General features: G+C 41.3%; 1 protein-coding gene across 5 annotated transcripts in view; it reads left to right on the top strand.

The window, feature by feature from the left end:
* Tead1 (TEA domain transcription factor 1) overlaps positions 1-9,439 on the top strand; it is a 247,125-nt gene extending 237,686 nt beyond the window's left edge. For all 5 annotated transcript variants that reach the window (XM_090348135.1, XM_090348136.1, XM_090348134.1 and 2 more), the window contains one exon: positions 3,622-9,439. In XM_090348135.1, coding sequence (XP_090204261.1) covers positions 3,622-3,735 — 114 coding nt within the window. In that variant the 3' untranslated portion in view covers positions 3,736-9,439. The remainder of the gene's footprint in view (positions 1-3,621) is intronic.
* The last annotated feature ends 11,232 nt before the right edge of the window (positions 9,440-20,671 follow it).

The raw sequence follows: 20,671 nt of genomic DNA, 5'->3' as shown, positions 1-20,671 counted from the left end.
GAGAAGGGGATCTCATCTGGCTTAGTAGACCCAGAATTCAGTGAGATAATCCAAAGTAGTGGTCCTAGCTTCTCAGCTCTTTGCTGAAAGAGCTAGAGAACTTTCAGAAATCCTGATGGTTAAAGTGCATCTGAGGCCTTTTGCATCAGTATCTCCAAGGACAGGGCTCAGGCATATGAGTACTTTCTAAGTTTCACAACTAATTCCAGTGTTAGCCAAAGTTGTCTCAACAACTTCCAGGAATGCACATCAGCCATGATGAAGTATTTTCAAAGCATTATAGAAGAATAACATTCTACTACAAAAGGAAAACTTAAGCAGTTAGGTCTAAGAGAAATATGGACAATATTAGGATGCAGTGTCTAAGAAGGGGAAGAAAATGTTCTTTACAGACTAGAAATGTGCTGTCATACTTGATGTGGGCAACTGCATTGAAAGGAAAAAGCTAAATAAGTATTCTAGAGTCATGCTGAGAAACTTACTGTACTGTACTACTGGACAATGTGGGTTCCTATTATACTTAACTATAAAACAGAAATTTCTCCCGGATGTCTATGGAGTGTTTGGGAAAGTTCTTAGGAGCAGTGTTGCCCCAAAGAACACTTAAAAGCAATAATGGACTTCATATGGGTCATTTTAAAAAATAAAAAGAAGACAAAATACTTAGTGAAATACTCAGTGAAAACAGTTTTGCTAAAAGGGGCAGCAAAGCCATTTTGTGGTCAAATACTCAGGCCTCTGAAAGCCTTTTTTTATTAGTCTTTGTTACTAGGATTAAAAAGTAGGATATTAGCCTGGCACTGGTGTCTCATGCCTGTAATCATAGTTACTTAGGAGGCTGATATCTGATCTGAGGGTTGCAGTTCAAAGCCGTCCAAGCAGAATAGTCTGTGAGATTCTTATCTCCAGTAAACCACTCAGAAAAAAACAGAAGTGGTACTGTGGCTCAAGTGATAGAGTGCTACTAACCTTGAGCCAAAGAAGCTCAGGGATAGCACCCAGGTCCAGAGTTCAAGCCCCAGATCCAACAAATGCATATATAGGTGTCAGTGATTGGGGTTGTTGTAATGAACTAGAAAGGTACAAAGGCCATCCTGGCGTCTGATGAGGGAGGTAGAAAGGCAGACAGGCAGGTATTCATCAGATTGTCACTAACTGAATGAAAAGTAGAACTGGCTGATGCCTCGCAATGGGATAATATAATGGAGAAGTTTCACCTAGTTTAGGAAGTTGAAGAGGTTTCCTGATGACAAAACAACTGAGTTATTCGCCAGGTAAGTAGATAACCTTGAGCTAGTTTACCGAGGGCAGAGTTGCCCCTCAACATCTCTGTCAAAGGGCAGTAGCACTTACTGATAGATCTATAATGTCCTCTGAGACAATCTGGGTAAAGCACTTAATACACAAGTAGATAGGTAGCAGCTGCTCAGTGTATGTTGACTGTGATATGAATTTTCACTTACTCAGCAGGTATTTATTTGTTTGTTTGTTTATTTATTTATTGCCGGTCCTGGGGCTTAACTTAGGCCTGGGCACTGTCCTTGGACACTTTTTGCTCAAGATTAGTACTCTGCCACTTGAGCCCCAGCGCTACTTTCAGCTTTTTCTTAGAATGTGATACTGAAGAATTGAAGGGCTTCACGCATGCTAGCCAGGCACTCTTACCACTAGGCTATGCTCCTGGCCCTCAGCAGGTATTTATTAAGTGAATGCTAAATGACTGTGTGTACCATACACTCTGCTAGTTACTAAAAAATGTGGTTCTTGTTCCTCAGAAATTTGCTGTTCCATGGATGAAACAGATACTGAAAGGAGAGGAGGGGGACAGTTTTCTACATGAATCAAATAGTTCTATAGGGCATATCAATAGGATGAAAGTATATTCTTTAGTCAGGGACCAGAAATGTGGATGCCTTAACGACCAGGGAAACAATCCTGGTGCATTTTTTAGACCTTAGATTTATGAAAAGCTAGAATAGGCTCCCAAGTTCAAAATGTTTTCAAGCACCAATGTCATGTATTCATTGTGGTGCCTTAACTTTGATCAGATTTGCCTTCAGAGACTTCCTTCTAAGGTTGGCATGGGTAGCTGAGACCACAGAGAAGAGAGCCCAAGATCCAAATGTAGGCTGAGGCAGGAATGTGAGGAAGGTCAGGAATTCAAGAGGTAGAAGGGAAAACAGATAGGTAATACACAATACAGTTTGGAAGGTAAAGCTTGTATCTGTGGGGAAGTCGTTGTCACTGGGCTTGATCCTGTCCATACTGTCCTTCCTTTCTGTGGCAGCTGCTGAGTCTAACACCACTGGTTAATTAGGTAGTAGTGAGCAAGGCACCCATGGAGTATATCTCAGTCACTGGCCGTTGTAAAGCAAAACTAAGCACAAGTTTAAAATTAAGATAGGAGAACAAGGAGCAAGATAGATTTTGAATTTTTTTTAACCTTTCCTCCTCCCTCCCCGCAAAAGAAGAGGTAAGATGCCAAATACTGGTAGCTTACATTTGTAATCCTAGCTACTAAAGAAGCTGAGATCTGAGGATAGAAGTTTGAAGCCAGCCCAAGCAACATCAGTGAGACTCCCCGCTCCAAAATAACCAGCAGAAAGCAGGAGGGCTCAAGTTGGAAAGTATCAGAGCTGAACATGCAAGGCTGGGTAAGACTGTCAGGCCTTGAGTTCTAACCCTGGCACTGCCAAAAAGGAAAGGTATATGCGGTAATGATTTAATTTAACAGGCCTAAAGTGTATCTTAACATCATGCTGTTCCCCCTAAATAAAACAATTATTTGTTGATTAAAAATGTGACCAGACACAGTGACTCACAACTATAATCAGGTACAGCCTTTAAGAAGGCTAGGTTCAAGAGTAGGTAGACCAAGAAGGTAGTAAGCCTGCCATCCAACAAAATGCTGAGCCTGGTAGAGGTATGCTTATTATCTTAGCTAACAGAGCACATAAGTTAGAGAACTTACTAATGTGAGAAATTCATGATGTGAGAACTAAATAATAACTAAAGCTGGGTGCCAGTGTCTCTTGCCTATAATCCTTGCTATCCAGGAAGCTGAGATCTGAGGATTGTGGTTCAAAACCAGCCCAGGCATGAAAGTTCATAAGACTCATCTCCAGTTAACCACCAGAAAACTGGAAGTAGTGCTATGGTTCAAGTAGTAGAATGTTAACTTTGAGCATGCCCCACAACTGACAAAAATAAATAAAATAAAGAAAGAAGAGGTAAGGAATGTAGCTTAAGTGATAGACTGCCTGAATTAGGCACTGAATTAGACAGTGCCTAAAATTTCTTTTTAAATAATAGACAATTGCCTAGGATAAATGATTATCCACAGGGACAAAATAATAGAAAATTCCCTTGATTATAAATTAGCTCAGAATATTCAAACACAAAAACCTCACCAATGATTGTGATTTCTTCTTGGATTCAGATGATGGGCAAGTCTTAGGTGGGATTCAGATGAGACCTATATAGCTTTCTGAGTGTGAGTTAGAGGTTATAGAGTGAGGCTGAGAGGATCTCTACTCAGTGCTTGTAGTCCTCCAGGCACAAGTGGAATATACAGTCTTCATATGGCATGATATGTCTATAACTTTTTTTTTTTTTGAACAGGTGGTAACAAACAGGGATACACAAGAAACGCTCCTCTGCATGGCCTGTGTATTTGAAGTTTCAAACAGTGAACACGGCGCACAACATCATATTTACAGGCTTGTAAAAGACTGAACATGATTATTTATATATATAGATATCTGTATGTATATACACACACCTATGTGCACACACACACTCTCCATTATCAGATGACTGACTGTAAACCTCACCACACAGGGTGGTGCCCTGGCCCCAAGGTCACCCCAATTTTTCTAAATCCTGTTTGAGTGAAATCATTTTTTTCATGTGTTCTCATACTCTAATAGCTGTGAAATTCTGGTACAGTTGTAAAAAGAAAATTTGAATTGTTTCTATGTGTTCTTCAGATCTGCAGTACACAATTCCTCGGGAAAGGGGAAATTTCACAACCTAAGTCTCTCTCTCTCTCTGCAGAGACCTGTTTCTTATTGTGATAGAAAATACTGAGACAGAGCATTGGCCATGGGGACATTTAATGCCTTTATACAAATGTGTTTAGTTCTCTCTCTCTCTCTCTCTCTCTCTCTCTCTCTCTCTCTCTCTCTCTCTCTCTCTAGTTCAACATAAAATTCTTGTTTTAAGATACAAGTAAAATTAATCTTTAAATATAAATGTAAATTAGTACACAAAACTAAGAATCTTATCTTTGTAACTAATTAGGGTGGAAGTTATGAAAGAATGTAATTCACTAAATTATTTTTTAAATGAAACCTTTCTTTTTTTTTTTTTTTGAAACCAAATGTTAAACTTTCACCTTAAGAATTGCTTGGTAGACTATTCTAATGAGAAAAATTTGTACTTCTTTTCTCAAGGTTAAAACTAATCCCCCTAATCCATTAAACTCTTGAACAGGTAATCAAAGGAAGAAGACTTCATCCCTTATCCTTAACATATTATAGTATATTTAAAAAAATGTAAAATTGTATTGTACTAATGTGATGATTGATTATTTAATGAAGAAAAAAGATGGCTCTTTTTTGCAATAAGTAGATAAATACTGAAAAAAATTAAGCTTACAAAATGTTTATAGTCTTGTGTGTGCAGTTATATTTTATACAGACAACCAAATTTTTTATTGAGATAAGTAAATATTTGAATCACTGAAATTTAATAGCAAAAGTCTAAAATTGGCATGAATACTGCACTGTGAGCTGCAAAGAATAGAGAATCCTGTGGCTGGGAGCAAACTTTATTGACCAAACAAGTAAAAGGCTCATCAGTTAGGGTCTCTGCTCCCCTAGAATGTTGCGAGCATACCCACCAGCCTGTGGATAAATTCTTTATTTCTGGTGACCCAGTATACATAGAAACCTGCTGTAACTGTAGCTATGTGTGTAAATATGTGTACTGAGTATGTATACATATACATCTGTGGCTGTTCAACTCCCATTGAACATCTGTTTAGTGTTACTCAGTTAGCTAGGTGCTGATGTGTGTATTTATCTCGATCTGTGTCTGTAGACCTAGATCTGTTCTCTCTAAGGATGCCCAATTCCTTGACATCTCTCATTATAGCACTTGTTGGACTTAGGTTTAAGACTTCCATTCATCATTGGACCTTTGCAAACAGGCTGATTCAGGAGGTTCTGTTTCCTAACTAAAGATTCCAAAGCCTTGCCCAGGCAGTGCTGGTTTGATATGCCACATGTCTTGGGTAATTTCCATAAGTGCTTCATTGAAGAGGGAGGAGGAAGTCCTCATTGAGAAAAATGAAGTTTTTATAATCATTAGGAATATGTGAACACAATAAGGTATGAAGTAAGTTTTGTAATTTACAAAACATGGCAAGATTTTCCACCAACGCAAGAAAGTACCACACCAAGTGACTTATTCTTTCCCTTTCTCCGCCATCTTCTCGACCCTCTTTTACATTGTTGAGCATCTTGGGACTGTGAGTATGGTGTTTGGATGGCTTGTCACCAAACAAACAGAAAAAACCAGCATTATACCAGTGTCTAAGAGCCTGACTTCTCCCAGACTCACCAAAGGTTACGGGGGAAAACAGGAGAAATGCATAACTGTGTTATCTGGAACTCATCTGCCTTATATACACCTGTAGAATAGTACTGCTCTTCCCTCCAAAATGAGGCCACCTTTGTGTACCTGGCTACCAGTCTTTGAAGGACTGGTTTTCACCCTTCACAAACTGTTCTTCAGACCCAAATACTTACGCATCTTCCATAGTCCAACTTCTGTTGGACATCCCTTTTAGGGATGTTTCTTTGGTTTCTATTTCCTGTATCTTTCCTCAAGGGAATCCTGACTCCTCCGAAGACTAGAACTTTATGAAAAGGTGCATATGGCTAAAGTCAGGCCATCCAGGAACTTGAGAGGTGTTTGGATCCTGTTCTCACCCAGGAGTGAGACTCTTTTGTGTAACTTCTTTTGCTTTGCAAAAGAAGACCACCTAGAGGTTGGCAGTTAGCTATAGAGTCAAGCTGGCTGGACAGTGGCCTCACCGTTCATGTTCCTCTGAACACTTTGCTACTGAGTTTTGGAATGACTTGAGGGTTACTTCTTTGCTCTTGTATGAGCTGTAAGATTCTTTAATAATCTTTTAGAGCTTTCTACAGTTTTCCCATTTAGTCTCTGGCCCAGTTATCCCAGGTCTTGGGCTTGCTCTTCTCTCTTTATCTCTCTCAAAGTAGGCCCTTCGGTAGGTTTTGTACATCTAATCCCAGTCCCTCTCTTATCCTGTTTCCTATCCAGTTCCTTCTCTTCTTGTCCCACAAAGCTTCCTTCACTATAAGGAAGCCTAAGCCAAGTTCCATCCCCACTTCTCGGTGCTTTCTGCCTCTTGATTGCCAGTTCCATATTTGTCATGGTTATCTTAACCTTCCCCCCCTCCCCCCTTTTAGGATATCAGGAGGCAGGTAGGAGTATTCAAGTCATGTTTATATTGTTTCTTCCTAATTTGAGACTTCCCTTCCACAGATCATTTCTGAAGATTTCTGACTTGACCTTCAGTTCTTAGTTCATCAGGATTTGGGAAAAAAAAAAATAATAAGTCCATGGATCTCATCATGCAAATCTTTCATTGTTTTGATTGATTTCTTCTATGCTGCTTCTACTTTTTTTGCCGTACGATCCATGGTATTTGTAGAACTAACTGAAACCAGTGAAGAATCTCTTTTCTTCAGTTAGGGATGGGTGGGACAGGATCTATTCCAGAAGAGGGCTTCTACAGTTCTTCATTCTTGAGGCAAAAAAACAATTCAATCCACTGCCTTGTCTTTGTGAGCAGGAAGTGGAGGCTGGAGGAGCTTGAGATGAGTGCCCAATCACCCAACTAGCTAGTGACAAAATAAGGGTGAGCCCTTGCCCAGGGTTCCCACCTCTTTGATCTTTGACCTCTTCTGGCTGAGGCCATTCTTCTCTGGTGCTCTGTGCTTCAGTGATCTGTAAGAATGTGTGACAGGGTTAGTGTGGAGGGTGGGGGAGGTGTGGAGAATCCCTGATGCAGAGACCCAGCATTGCCCTGCTGCTGCTTTCTCACCCAGGAGTGCCCCTCTGAGGCCTCCACAGCACTGCGGAAACTGATGAGCCTTTTTGCTTCCGCTTAGGACAGTTCACATGCCACAGGCTCTGAATCAAATTTCTATTTGTTGAGCATTTGAGCAGCAAAATCCTACCCTCTGACCAGCCAAAAACAGCCCCTCCGTTCCAAGCACTTGGTATTAAAAGTCTCCAAATGACTTTTAGACCCAAGTCTTCATTCGGTTTCAATATTGTGGTGGCTTTGGCCATTGTGTTTGTACAACGCAATTATTATTTCCATTGTATGAGATAACAGTTAATTCTATAAACCAGGTACATATAATTTGTCTACTTTTATATATGCTCTGGTATACTACACCTGTCCTAAGGAAGGGTAGAAGTAATTCTTATTTGTTGGCGTTCACTCCTGTGACATCAGATGAATGTCTGCATTGCTGATTTCTGTGTGTTGCTGTTTCTGTGGCAAAGTCCTGCACGTGTCCTTTCTGAAAAGCCTTAAATCTTGGAGACATTGCGTGTAGGGTAAGCAGTGCAGAAGGCTGCCTGGGAACTATGCGCCCTTTTGTAAGCTGGAAGCATTCTCTTACTACCGTTACTTTTGTAGGGAGTTTTCAATTCAGAGCTGCCAAAGTGTTCCAGTAGCAGTGCCTTAGTCATGCCGCCAGCCTTTCGCACACCTGCTCTTGGTGTCGATTCACTAATTGGCCTAGTCCCAGAAACAAGACAAGCAAAATTGTTCTCTTATTTGTGTTTTGAAGCCCATGTTAATCCAGTCTACAAGAAACAGATGACTTGGTGTAGAATTAGAAACTGAACCCAAGTCAATTCTTTGATTAACCACACTCTAAAAATATATATATACCAAAACAAAAGGTTGCAACTTTGTAGTTTACTCTTAAAAAGCAAAACTGTCCTTTTCTAGTTGCCTTTTAAATTCATGACCAAATACTTAGTTATTTGTGAATCTTCTGCACCCTAGCATGAAAGTGCCTTTGGTTTGAGATTCCAGCTTAGAAAAGTGCTGCCATCAAGATGACAATTTGTAGAGAGACCAAAAATATTTTGAGATCACCGTAATGCCTTTGGTTCACCGGGTGAGCAACCAACCACAGGTCTCCGTTCACAAGAGCACCACGTGGTCCCCACGTGCTGAGTCTGTCCTCCAGTGGGGGCCCCACCACCACTCACCCATTGCACACCGCAACAGGAGGGACCCCGGAAACTGTTGTGTTTGTGTGCGCCGATGACTCGGCGTGTCGTGTCAGCTCATCACCCAGCCTGCATCTGTGTGAAGGAATTTCCACACCAACAACAGAATCTCAGCCAGTGGACAGATACTACAGCTTTCACCTTCTCCTTGTGTTCATGCTCAGTCTCTGGAGACTTTCTGTCCCATCCAAATGACAGTGAGCACTTACCTGCTGTACACAAGTGATACCATTTTGAACATTGGAAGCCTCAAACGGAGATGACAGTGCAGAACAAAAATGTGTTAAGGTCATTACAATTGAAGTGTTGTGTGTAAATGTGCCATGAGAAACTTCCAAAGAGCACCATCTGCAATTTGGCATTTTCAAAGAATGTTACTTAATGTGTCAGTTTATATCAAAACCATGTGTAAACTGGGAAAACTGTTAATGGTCCGGAGGAGGATTAAATGGACAAGGAGGCACCCAAACACCAGCCAAAGAGAAGCTAGGAACAACTTTTCTTTGCTAATATAGATGTACAAATGGCATCAACCCACTCTGAAAGTTAACCTCTAATCTCTTACTTACGTGTGTGCTGTCTTTACCTGTCCTTAGGAATAGCTTCTCTGGGCTCTAAAATTTCGGGAGTGATTGCTTGCCTCCATTCCAAGTTGTATTTATAAAAGTTCTGTTAAAGCAACACTATCAAATGAAAAGAAAAATTACTCAGCCCACCTTATACTTAGCTGCTTGAAGTCTTGATTCTTCAAGCCTATCAGAACTGTCCCACAACTTGGAAGAAGTTAGTCACATGCATGTGTCCCTGCTTCTCTTTTCAGCTGTCCCTATCTCATTTGACTCTAGTTTTCTCTCATTAATTTTTTTATTTTGTCATTAAGAATGAAGGTTTTCTGTTGAAATTTCACTGCATTGCAAAGGGTAGCTTCACTGAAGTCAGGCATTGTTCATTAGTATAGAATATTCTATTTATTGTTGTACTTGCTAAGCCCTTATCCATTTTACTCTGAACTTGCAGTGTCACTCAATGCCATGCCTCATATACATCCTTTTACTGTTGGAAGCAAACATTTCTTTCTCCACTCATTCATCACCATTAGAATTACATCTAGCTCAGGCTGACCTTTAAGACCTTCCAATGAACTCATTCTGCTTCCCCTCCTTCCAAAAGCAGTGAGGACAGAAACCAGCTGCCAATCAATTGGAAACTAATCCCTTAGGGATTTCTCCCCCCACCCTTTTCCCATTAATCATTTTCTGTGATTGATTTCACTGTATAAATTAGATAATAACCACACTTATTAAAACAACCCATGTATGTCTCCCTGTTACCTCCTGGAAATAATTGACTTCTGTTGGCCTTTTTCAATGGGCTTATGGCTACAGAAAAGGAAAAAAGCAAAACAACAGAAATAGTACGTGCCTAAAAAATAACAAAAAAAAAATGGTAACATTTAAAAAACCTAAATAGCCTTTACATTCTTAAATATTGCTCATGTTTTATGTAAATTGGTTTTCGCCACGTGTATTTGTTCACATTATAAAGAACTTAATGGTTTTGTCTTTGTGTGGCGTGTTTAACGGGCTTGTGGCGTAGTGTTTCATCTGGTTCCTTTAATGTTGTACTGCTGCTGGGACCGGGTGGGAACTCACCTTTGACTAATGGGTTCCTCTTAAGGAGATTAGAAAATGGGCATGGGGTGGGCAGATTCACACAGGATTTCTTAACCCATTTGCAGAAATGTTTGAAAGGCATTTGGTTAAACCTCTGGGCAGTACAGTATTCTTGTATTCATTAATGTTTGTGTTTAGGTACTGGTACCTTTTTGTTTAAAACATGTTCTAAGTGTTGGCTTTAAAGTGAATTTATCTTTAGTATGATAGTTATATGAAAATTATAGGGTTTGTGTGCAGAGAATTTTTTTATAAAGTGCTTTGTAAAAACAAAACAAATGTATTCTAGCTTTCGCGGTACATATGTGTGATAACTTTAATATCCATGACAGTTAAGTGCAATTATTTCATCACTCTAAAAATGCTATTTTTGTGTCAGTTTCCTGCAGGTGTTTTCATGTCTTTGCAAAGTGACACATTTTGATGCCTTCTTGATAAAGTGGTAGACATTTTGTAGCTTTCTAGAAACTTTGTATTCATACGGTATCAATGAAAAATAAAGAAAATGAAAGTTGTGGGTCACTTTTCTTCTCTGCAAAAAATGTATGTTGTTGGAAATGAACTGTTTCCTGTGGTGTGGTAATTCGAAGGCAGACACAGCGTTCTCAGTGGGCCCTGATTGGAAGAGAGGACTGCTGCTGTCCTCCGGCTGCTCACAACAGGCAAGCAGGCTAAGGACTCTATTGTCTTGTCAAGGGCCTGCTGTATGGCAGCACCTTCACTATTCCATTTAACCTATATGATCTTTGAAAGATGAAAATGTTCCAGTTTTCTGATAAGAAAATTAAGTCCAAAGGAAATTGCATGCTCTTATTAAGGAGGTCTGGAGAACTAGTGCATGGCAAGAATCTAGTGGTGTAGAAAGGTCCTTTCTCTGGCAGTTCAGCTCCACCACTTTCTGTGTGGCATCTTTCTGCCTCCTCTAAAACTAGGCACATTAATACATCAGGAAGCAATTTTTGTTAAGTCATCTGGAGTTGAGCAAAGAGTGACAAGCAGGTAAAGCGACATTGCAAGTTAAGGAGATGACGGAAGCCCTGGGAGGAAATAAAGACTTCTACTAAAATCAGGAAGCAGGCAACTTCAATGGGAACCCCGATTATTTCCTGCCGCACTGCTTTAGGGTACTAATAAACATAGCTGCTGCCTTTTCTTGAAAGCTAGATTAGCTACTCTTAAGTAATCAATGTGAATGATTAACATAGTTCCAGTGAACTTACCCAATGCTGTGTAAGCCTGGCAAGCCACAGGATTGATAAAACTAAGCATATCTATGCTGTCTTCGCTACCAAGCAAGCTTCTGACAGCATAACTTCATCCTGTCAGTAAATATCCTTCCGTTTACTTTGTCTTCTCAGAAACAGATTCTTACTATTTGTGTTTTGTAGTATTGATAAGGAACCAAATAAAATATAAAGGTATAAAGTCAAAACTAGGCAAATTCATGACCACACTGGGGATGGAGGGGGGGCATCAAACAAAACTTAGTTACAGAGCAGATGCCCCAAAACATACAATATAATTTGAGTGGCATAGTTTGATATGCTGTTCTGGGTAAAGTAATAAACTCCACAGTTGCAGATTATACATGATTGCCCAGTGCACATGGAATTTTTATGAAAATTGACCAGCCATCACAAAACTGGTTAGTAGGCCAGACATGGCCTTGTGCATGTTTTTGTAGGTTTTATTGGATCACATCCACTGTTACTGGTTAACTTAATGTCTGTGGTTTCTTGCACCCAATAACAGCAGAGTTTATTCATTGTAACAGCGACCCTATGGGGTAGAGAAAGTCTGGCTTGCAGGATGTGTAAAACCCATGAAATAATTCAGTACATGATGGGAAAGACTGGTATGTTTCTCAGCTTCCTTCAGGCATCTGTCCATATTGATGACTCATGATATTTATTTTATAAGTATTCAACTGGCCCTTGACAAAAATGGTCTGCATAGCTGAAAAAAAAATCTAAAAACTTCTGCCCTATACAAAACTACTGATCCTTTTACAGGTGGGGGAGGTTGCCAACCTCTTTTTTTTTTAATCAACTAAAATAATTGTTTATTCTGCTTCCAGCTATCCAATTACATTTGTAAATACATCTTACATGACAATCTTATTAACATTTTGATGCTAGACTCAATTTGTAATCATTTACTTTAAATGTTTACTTCAAAATCATTTAATCTATAATTCTATTTAGAACTTTTTCTTTTAAAGACAATGGTGTCTGAGATTTACCATCTTTTTTTTATATAATGAGAAAGGGAACCACCCCAGTTTTCTATGTGAAATAACAATGGACAGTTTAGTTCCTGACATATTCTGAAAATTCTCCAACGGTATTATCAAAATATGAAAAGGCTATTAGATTTTTACCCTCCTGGAAAACTAATAAATGAGCCTGCTACTGTCTCAAAGGTGCTGGCAGAAGACCTGAAACTTCTTCCTGGTTTAGAGACAGAGGAGCATGTACCTTAAATTCCCATAGGTTCTCCTTGTATATGATATTTAAGTCATCTGTCTAGTTCTTACAGAAGCTTTTTAAAAATCATTATACTTGAGATTTCAGTCATAATGCTTGAGATAAATTGTGAATGTTGGGATTCCCAATATTACATGCAAAGAGTTGTGCAGCAAACTTTTGCCTCCCATCATCCATGAAATGGGAGTACTAAAAAAAAAAAAAAACTTACCACAAGAGGTATTTAAACATCATGCCAGTGGAGGAAGACCAAATGATCTAAAGAGGAAGAAATGTACCCTTTCCTACCTGCTTCAGGTGGACTTCTTCACAACTTCTTTCGTAACAGCTTATAGAGCTTCATTCTATGAAGCAGCAGTCTTGCCATAGCTAATCTACAACTCTCAATTTTTGTATTTCTTTTTTTTTATTTTTATTTATTTTTATTTATTTATTTTTATTGTAATTAGTAAAAGGGTTACATGATATTTGCCAGATAGAAGGTGCATTAATTCACATACATTGATACCCTTTCACATGAATTTTTGTATTTCTTGAAGACTGTTCCTTCCTTCCTTCCTTCCTTCCTTCCTTCCTTCCTTCCTTCCTTCCTTCGTTTCTTTCTTCCCTTCCTCCATCTCTTTCTGTTTCTCTTTCCTCTCCCTTCCTTCCATCCATCCTTTCTGTCTTTTTTTTTTTGCCAGTCCTGGGCCTTGAGCTCAGGGCCTAAGCATTGTCCTTGGACTTTCTCAAGGCTAGAGCTCTATCACTTAAGCCATAGCACCACTTCTGACTTTTTTTTATATATATATGGTAACCGAGGAATCAAACCTAGGCCTTCCTGTATGCTAGGCAAGCACTCTACCACTAGGCTAAACTGCCAGGCCCCATCATTTCTTTCTTTTTTTTGCTTAAGGGTCAACCTCTATCTTTTTTTTTTTTTTTTTTTTTGCCAGTCCTGGGCTTGAGCTCAGGGCCTGAGCACTGTCCTTGGGCTTTCTCAAGGCTAGAGCTCTACCACTTAAGCCTCAGTACCGCTTCCAGCTTTTTCCTATGTATGTGGTACCGAGGAATCGAACCCGGGTCTTCATGCATGCTAAGCAAGCACTTTAACCACTAGGCCAAACTCCCGGCCCTCAACCTCTATCTTAAGCCGAAAAGCAATATGCTATTTCAGAAGATGCTGTCTAGTAGTCTGAACAGCATCTTGAGTCTCCAGATGAAAATCATCCTTCCCTTTCAGTGTTCTGGTAAATGACTGTCCTTTGAAGCTCTTGTAGGGTATCATCTGTCTTTTCTTAAGATTCCAGCCTCTGCTTTGATCCAAGAGACTACGAATCTGAGAACAGGCATAGGACTAGAAGGGTAGGTGAGCACTAGTGGTTTTCATTACAGCAGCTGACGTCTCAATCTTCATGTCATTAAAGTAGCCAAGCAAACTCATCTATCTTGACCCTATTTCATCATGGTATACCTAGCTTCTCCACCAGTACCTGTGGGTTGTATGCCTTGGTGGTACTCCTTGTTGCCTGTCACTCATTTACTTGAGGCAGGATGTGCTGCCACCTGGCCACTGCTGTCCCAAAAGCTCCACATCTCCCTGTGCACAAGGGAAACCAAGTCCCATATTGACCATCCTATCATCACCTTTGTCCTAAAACTGCTGCAATTTCTCAAGTGTAGGTGTTCATCCATTAGTGAATTTGCCATGGTTTTAGTGAGGGAAGGAGTATTTCCTTAGCGCTCCAGAGCATATAGACAGTGAGTGCTCTGGCATTAAGTTATAAATTACATGATGAGCCCTGACTCAGTACTCTACTAAGGCAGGTACCACACCTCTGCCTCATTTATCCCACAACACTTCCTCCAGGCCTCAAGGGCTTATCCAGCCACATGGGCATCATCCCCAGGTAACTACCAAAATCAGCAGATAGCAAGAAACACATCGGGGGGGAAAAAACAACAACTTTCTTGGTGGGTTGTGGGGTTTGAACTCAGCATGGACACTGTCCCTGAGCTCTTCAGCTCAGGGCTGTCGCTCCACCACTTGAGCCACAGTACTATTTCTGGTTTTCTGGTGGTATTTTGGAGATAAGAGTTTCACAGACTTTATAGTGCCTGGGCTTAGTTAGAACTGCAACCCTGAGATCTCAGCCTCTTGAGTAAGATTACTGGCGTGAGCACCTGGTGCCCAGCCCATAGAAATTTTGAAGTACTGAATATATATGCACCATAGACTCACATTTTCAAATTCATATTTTTTCAACCACATGTAGCAGTATGGAAGTGAAGGTGTTTTCTAATTATGTAAGGTAGAAATCAATTTGAAAACTATCTAGAAAAAGCTTCATGTGTCTGAGGATTAATTAGCAGTTTTAGATAACCCACACATTAAAAAAAAATCATAGAACTGAAAAGTCCTTTAACTGGTATAAGAAAATAACTTAAGTGGAACGTAGGTAAAGCTAAAATAGTATTTAGAGAACCTGTAGATTATTATGCTTAAAAACATGCATAGGAGGGGCTGGGAGCTTGGCCTAGTGGTAGAGTGCTTGCCTAGCATGCATGAAGATACAGGTTCGATTCCTCGGTACCACATATGTACCAAAAAGCCAGAAGTGGTGCTGTGGCTCAAGTGGTAGAGCCCTAGCCTTGAGAAAATCCAGGGACAGTGCTCAGCCCCTGAGCCCAAGCCCAGGACTGGCAAAACAACAACAACAACAAAAAAAAAACAAAACACAGCAATGCATAAGAAAAAAGAAGGGCTAAAAAATGAACTAGAGTTAAAAGAACATAATGAATGCACAAAAAAAGGACTAGTGATGATAAGAACAAGCCAATAGCCAATGCACCATCAAAGCCAGAATTTGACTCTTCAAAAATTAACATCTTTAAAACAATGGCAAGACTGAAAAGTAGGCAAAATAAACAATATCATCAAGAATAGAACATCACCAGCAACTTAGAAGTAAAATCACAAATGCACACCATTATAAGCTTTATTGCAAAAAAATTCAACTAACATTAAAGTGTAACTTCAAAATTGTCTCACAAAAATATAGAGTTCAATGATTTTAATCCTCAAAGAAAATGAAATTAAGCCAGGCACCTATGGCCCTTGCCTATCATCCTAGCTACTCAGGAGTCTGAGATATAGAGCATCAGCCGAAACAGAAAAGCCTGTGAGACCCTATCTCAAATCAATCAGCAAAGAGCCAGACTGAGTTCAAGCCCTGAAGAAGGGGGACGAGGAGAAGATGGATTTCAGTTCAAAGCCATCTCAGGCAGGAAAGTCCAGGAGGCTCATATCTCCCTCCAGCAAAAAGCTGCAAGTGGAATTGTAGCTCAAGTTGCAGAGCACTAGCTTTGAGCAAAAAATGGGTAGTTCTGAAGCCCTGAGTTCAGCCCTAGGACTGGTGTCCAAAAAAGCGAGGAAGGGGGCTGGGAGTTTGACCTAGTGGTAGAATGTTTGCCTTGCATGAAGGAAGACCCAGGTACGATTCCTCAGTACCACATACATAGAAAAAAGCCAGAAGTGATGCTGAGGCTCAAGTGCTAGAGCTCTAGCCTTGAGAAAGTCCAAGGACAGTGCTCAGGCCCTGAGATCAAGCTCAGGACTGGCAAAAAAAAAAGGGGGGGGGGAGAAAGGAGTGAGTGGAAAGAGAAAAAAGAAAAGGAAGGGAAGGGTAAGGAAAAAGGAAAAAAAGAAGCTTAGAGGTATGGTCTGAGGTAATAGTACTGTCCTAAAAAATGACACTAGTTCCCATTCTTCCCATGAAAACCAAAATGAAAATGAAAAACTCTTACCCAGATCGCTTACTGGCTCTATCAAAGGAACAAAATCCTACATTCAATATTCTAATGACTAAAACAAAGGGGACAATTCTGATCTTAATTTTCTTAGGTCTTCTGGAATGCAATCTGAAGCACGAGTTCAGCTGTTAGTGCTCTGAGAGATTTGAGTCCAGCAAGACACCATGGAGGAGGAGGGACTGGAGTTGGCTAAGAGAACTCCATCGAGATGTGTTGTGATGTGTCATTGCAGTGGCTCTCAGTAAGTCAAAGATACCCACAGGTTGAATATCTCTTATCTGAAGGACTTAGGACCAAGGGTGTTTGGAATGTTTTCAAATCTCCCACATTCAAAATAAAGAGGTATCAGGGATGGGACCCAGAACTACACATGAATTTATTTTTGTTCCATACGCAACTTACATAACCTGAAGGTAATTTTATACAGTAATTTCAGCGCAGCTGTGTTTTGACTGTGACTGATCTTGTAAGATGTGGAATTTTTCCACTTGTAGCCTCATGTTGGTGCTCAAATAGTTTCATAGTTTGGAAAATACGGGGTTTTAGATTTAAAAAAAATTGCAGTTACTCAACTAGTATTAGGTCACTCAGCACGCGTGGTTGTTAGCATGTGGACTTTTCTGAGAAGGTTGCACAGAGGGAGGATATATTGGAGAAATCAATGTGAGAGATACAAGAGGCAGTTTATCAGTTAGCTATGTTTCCACCTTCCAGTTCTTCTTGAGCAATTGTCACCCAATAAGGATGTTCTTTCCAGCCCCCTTATACTACCTCACCTACCTCCTAGTAGCTGTTGAGGTATTTCAGGCCTTTTCTTGTGATGTGTTACTTTATGAAAGTCTAAAAGTAAAGATAGGAAGCCTGGTTTGCATAGGCTGTCAAAAATGGCAATCAAGGGAATCTTGATTGGGAGATTCTAGTATTTTTTCCTAAACATACTCCCTCATTTATTTGATATTAAATGCTATCCTAACAAGGACTATATGGGGGGAGGTAAGGAAAATTATAGGATAGCATAAACTCTTAAGCAGAAAATTAATCAACTATTAGTACTAAGTTGAAGTGTAACAGTGCACATAAAGCAAAAGTGACAAAATTGGGCTCACTCTAGAAACCCCAGGTTAGTTTAGCATTAGAAAATCAGGATATGTAGTTCACATTGTGAGACAGATGAAGACAGGGACATCTAGCAAAATTCAGTGTCTGCTATATGCAGCTGAGCTGTGCAGCCAAACATATCAGGAAGTTCTCCACATGGGCAGGAGAGGGCAGCAAACTGCTGCACGAGTTCTCACCCAGGCGAATTCAGGAACTTAGTTCCACTTCTCTGGAGTGTTAACAGGAGTGAGGCTTGTGTCTGTGTTTTTGGTTATTGAACCACAAACCCTCAGTCATGGGGGCACATAGATAGATACTCCGTGAAGCCCGCCCAAACATTCTGACCCTCACAGCACCAGTCAGTGGCAAGAAGGATGATTGCCTTGTCTCATGCCACACTGCCACTGAAAGCAGCCAGACCTATTACAGAGCCTTCCTGGATGTCCAGCCTGGTTCTGCCGCAGATTGTCTCTTGTCCTTAGAGCTCCCCAGCAAGGTCTGGAGTTCCATCACATGTTTCCTGCTGAGGAAATTCAACTGGGCTCAAAAATATAACTTGGCCTGGTGCTCATGACTCATGACCATAATCCTAGCTACTCAGAAGGCTAAGCTATGAGGATCATGGTAGGAAGCCAGTCTGAGCACAAATGTCTGTGAGACTCTTATCTCCAACTAAGTACCAAAAAGCCAGAATGGAGATATGGCTGAAATGGTGGAGCACTAGCTTTGCAAATAAGCTCAAGGGCAGCACTCAGGCCCTGAGTTCAAATCCCAGGCTCAACACATACGTGTATGTGTGTGTGTGTGTGTGTGTGTGTGTGTGTGTGTGTGTGTGTGTGTGTGTGGTGTGTGTGTATCTTGATGAAGGTCACAGCTATAATGTGAGAAAAAAATAGATACGAGCCCTTATCCACCTAACTTTTAAACTGCAGCTTGTCTCTATGAAAGAAAAAAGAAAAGACAGAATGTTATTCTGCCTTGCCTTTCTAAGTGGAATTTTTGTTCAACAAACCCAGGACTGTGGCCCCTCACTACTCAAGGTACAGTGGACAGACCCAAACGAGATGGCTTACTTCCACCTACTGCCTGTAATCTAGTGTTGCATCTCTCATCATTCACAAATGGACAATTTTAGCATTTTGGTGCTTGTTACAATCATCTCCAAACCTATTCTGCTCTTCCCAAAAGCCCAGTAGTTCTAAGCAGAAGCCCGTTCTTGATCAGAGAGCTTGATAAAACTGTTCAATGAGGACTCTCCCACATTTCCAGTTAGAACAGAGGAGTCACATTTGAATGAATCCAACTTAGATGTCACTTAGAAGATTTACTAAGCTCCTAAAGCAAGCCCAACACCACCCAATGCCAAAATAAGACAGAACTGAAATTTTTCCTATCCAACAGAAATGTTGGAAATCACAGACCTGGATGCACAGCAAGTCAGACAAAACTCACAGAAGAGAGAAGCCAAGTACGTGTTGAGGATGGCATGCGCTTCATCACCAACTAATACAAAATCCTGTGTTCCTCCATCCATTGAGGAACCAGGTTTATGTTCTAGCCCAGTAAAATTTTGTTTGGCCTCAGTGGTTAGGGGACACAAGACCGAGTGACTAACACCAGTGGTGACAACACAGAGAGGACTGTACAGCTAAGGCTGAGCGCTCTGCATTCACCCATCTTGGGCTCACACCGGCCTTTTTACCTACTGTGGATCTTTAGGCCATTCACTCTAGTTCTCTGAGCCTTGATTTCATTAATTCATCTGTGGTGACATACAGTGTTGTGAAAAAGAGTAGGACAGTGGGTGCCAACTGTTGACAGGACTCTTGCAGGGATCTTCCTTATTTTTCTCCACCCACAAGTTCAGAAAGCAGATGTTTCGCTCCAGCCAAAGATGATGTATTATGCCCTATGTCCTGTGCTGTGTTTTCCCTAACCCCTCTCAGATGTTTCCAGAAGAAAAGTATACAATTCTAAATCCGTAAGCAACAAAACACCCCTTCCTCACCCCCACTGTCCTCCCTGCCCTGTGGGCTGAGGACAGAGTCGATCTTGCCTGACCCCCTGGTGGAGTCCAGCCCTAGTCCTTTCCCACAAGCAGCACCTGAGCTTCCTCCTGTGTGAACACAGATGCAGTCTCTGCGGATGGGGGGCAGGGGAGGAAGCAACTGCCAGCACCGTGTGGAGATGTCCACCCCTAATCCCCTGTCCCAGGAGCACAACTGGACCTTTCCCTGCTGGGCTAGGTGGGCTGCAGCCCATTAGCGTAGAATTCCAGTCCCTGCTCTGACCATGGACCCCCAGCAGCTGGGATGCATGTTTGCCTGGGATGGAGCCTGAACTGGTAAGGTCTGGGCACTGTAGGGGCTCTGCCTCCTCCTCTACCAACCCCTCCCCACCTTTCTCCAATGCATACTTTGTGCCTCTTTTATTGGCATCCATCACCAAGGAGAGCACACTTTCATATGGCCCTTTCTTGGAATCTAAACCCCAAATCCAAGATGGTATCCACAGGAAGGTTTCAGCTGGGGGAGCCAGAATGCCACCATTAGCTCTGAAATGAGCACAGACTCCCTCTCCCTCTCCCTCTCCCCCCCTCTCCTCTCTCCCTCCCTCTCTCTCTCTCCCTCTCTCTCCTTTCTCTCCTCTCTCTCTTCCTCTCTCCCTCTCCTCTCTCTATCTCTCATCTCCCTCTGCTCTCTGTCTCTCCTCTCTCTCCCTCTCCCTTCCTTCCCCTCCCCTCCTCCTCTTCCTCCTTCCTCTCTCTGTCTCTCTCTCTGTCTCTCTCTATGTCTCTCTCTGTCTCTCTCTATGTCTCTCTCTGTCTCTCTGTGTGTGTCTCTGTCTCTCTGTGTCTCTGTCTGTCTCTGTCTGTCTCTCTGTCTCTGTCTGCTCTGTCTCTCTCTCTGTGTGTCTCTGCCTCTCTCTCTCTCTCTCTCTCTCTCTCTCTCTCTCTCTCTCTCTCTCTCTCTCTCTCTCTCTCTCTCTCTCTCTCTCTCTCTGTGTGTCTCTGTCTCTGTCTGTCTGTCTGTCTCTCTCTCTCTCTCTGGGTCATGGGCTTGAACTCTGCCTGGGCGCTATCCCTGAGCTCTTCAGCTTAAGGCTACCTGCCGCCCTACCCCTTGACCCAAGCCCCACTTCCCATTTTCTACATTTTCTAGGGTTAATTGGAGATAAGAGTCTCAAGTCCTTTTGTTCCTGGGCAGGCTTTGAACCTTGATCCTCAGATCTCAGCCTCCTGAGTAGCTAGGATTACAGGTGTGAGCTACTGCA

This window comes from Megascapheus bottae, chromosome 16 (assembly GCF_031878675.1).
Source record: "Megascapheus bottae isolate mThoBot1 chromosome 16, mThoBot2.hap1, whole genome shotgun sequence".
Classification (NCBI taxonomy): domain Eukaryota; kingdom Metazoa; phylum Chordata; class Mammalia; order Rodentia; family Geomyidae; genus Megascapheus; species Megascapheus bottae.
This window is presented reverse-complemented; position numbering and strand designations above follow the sequence as displayed.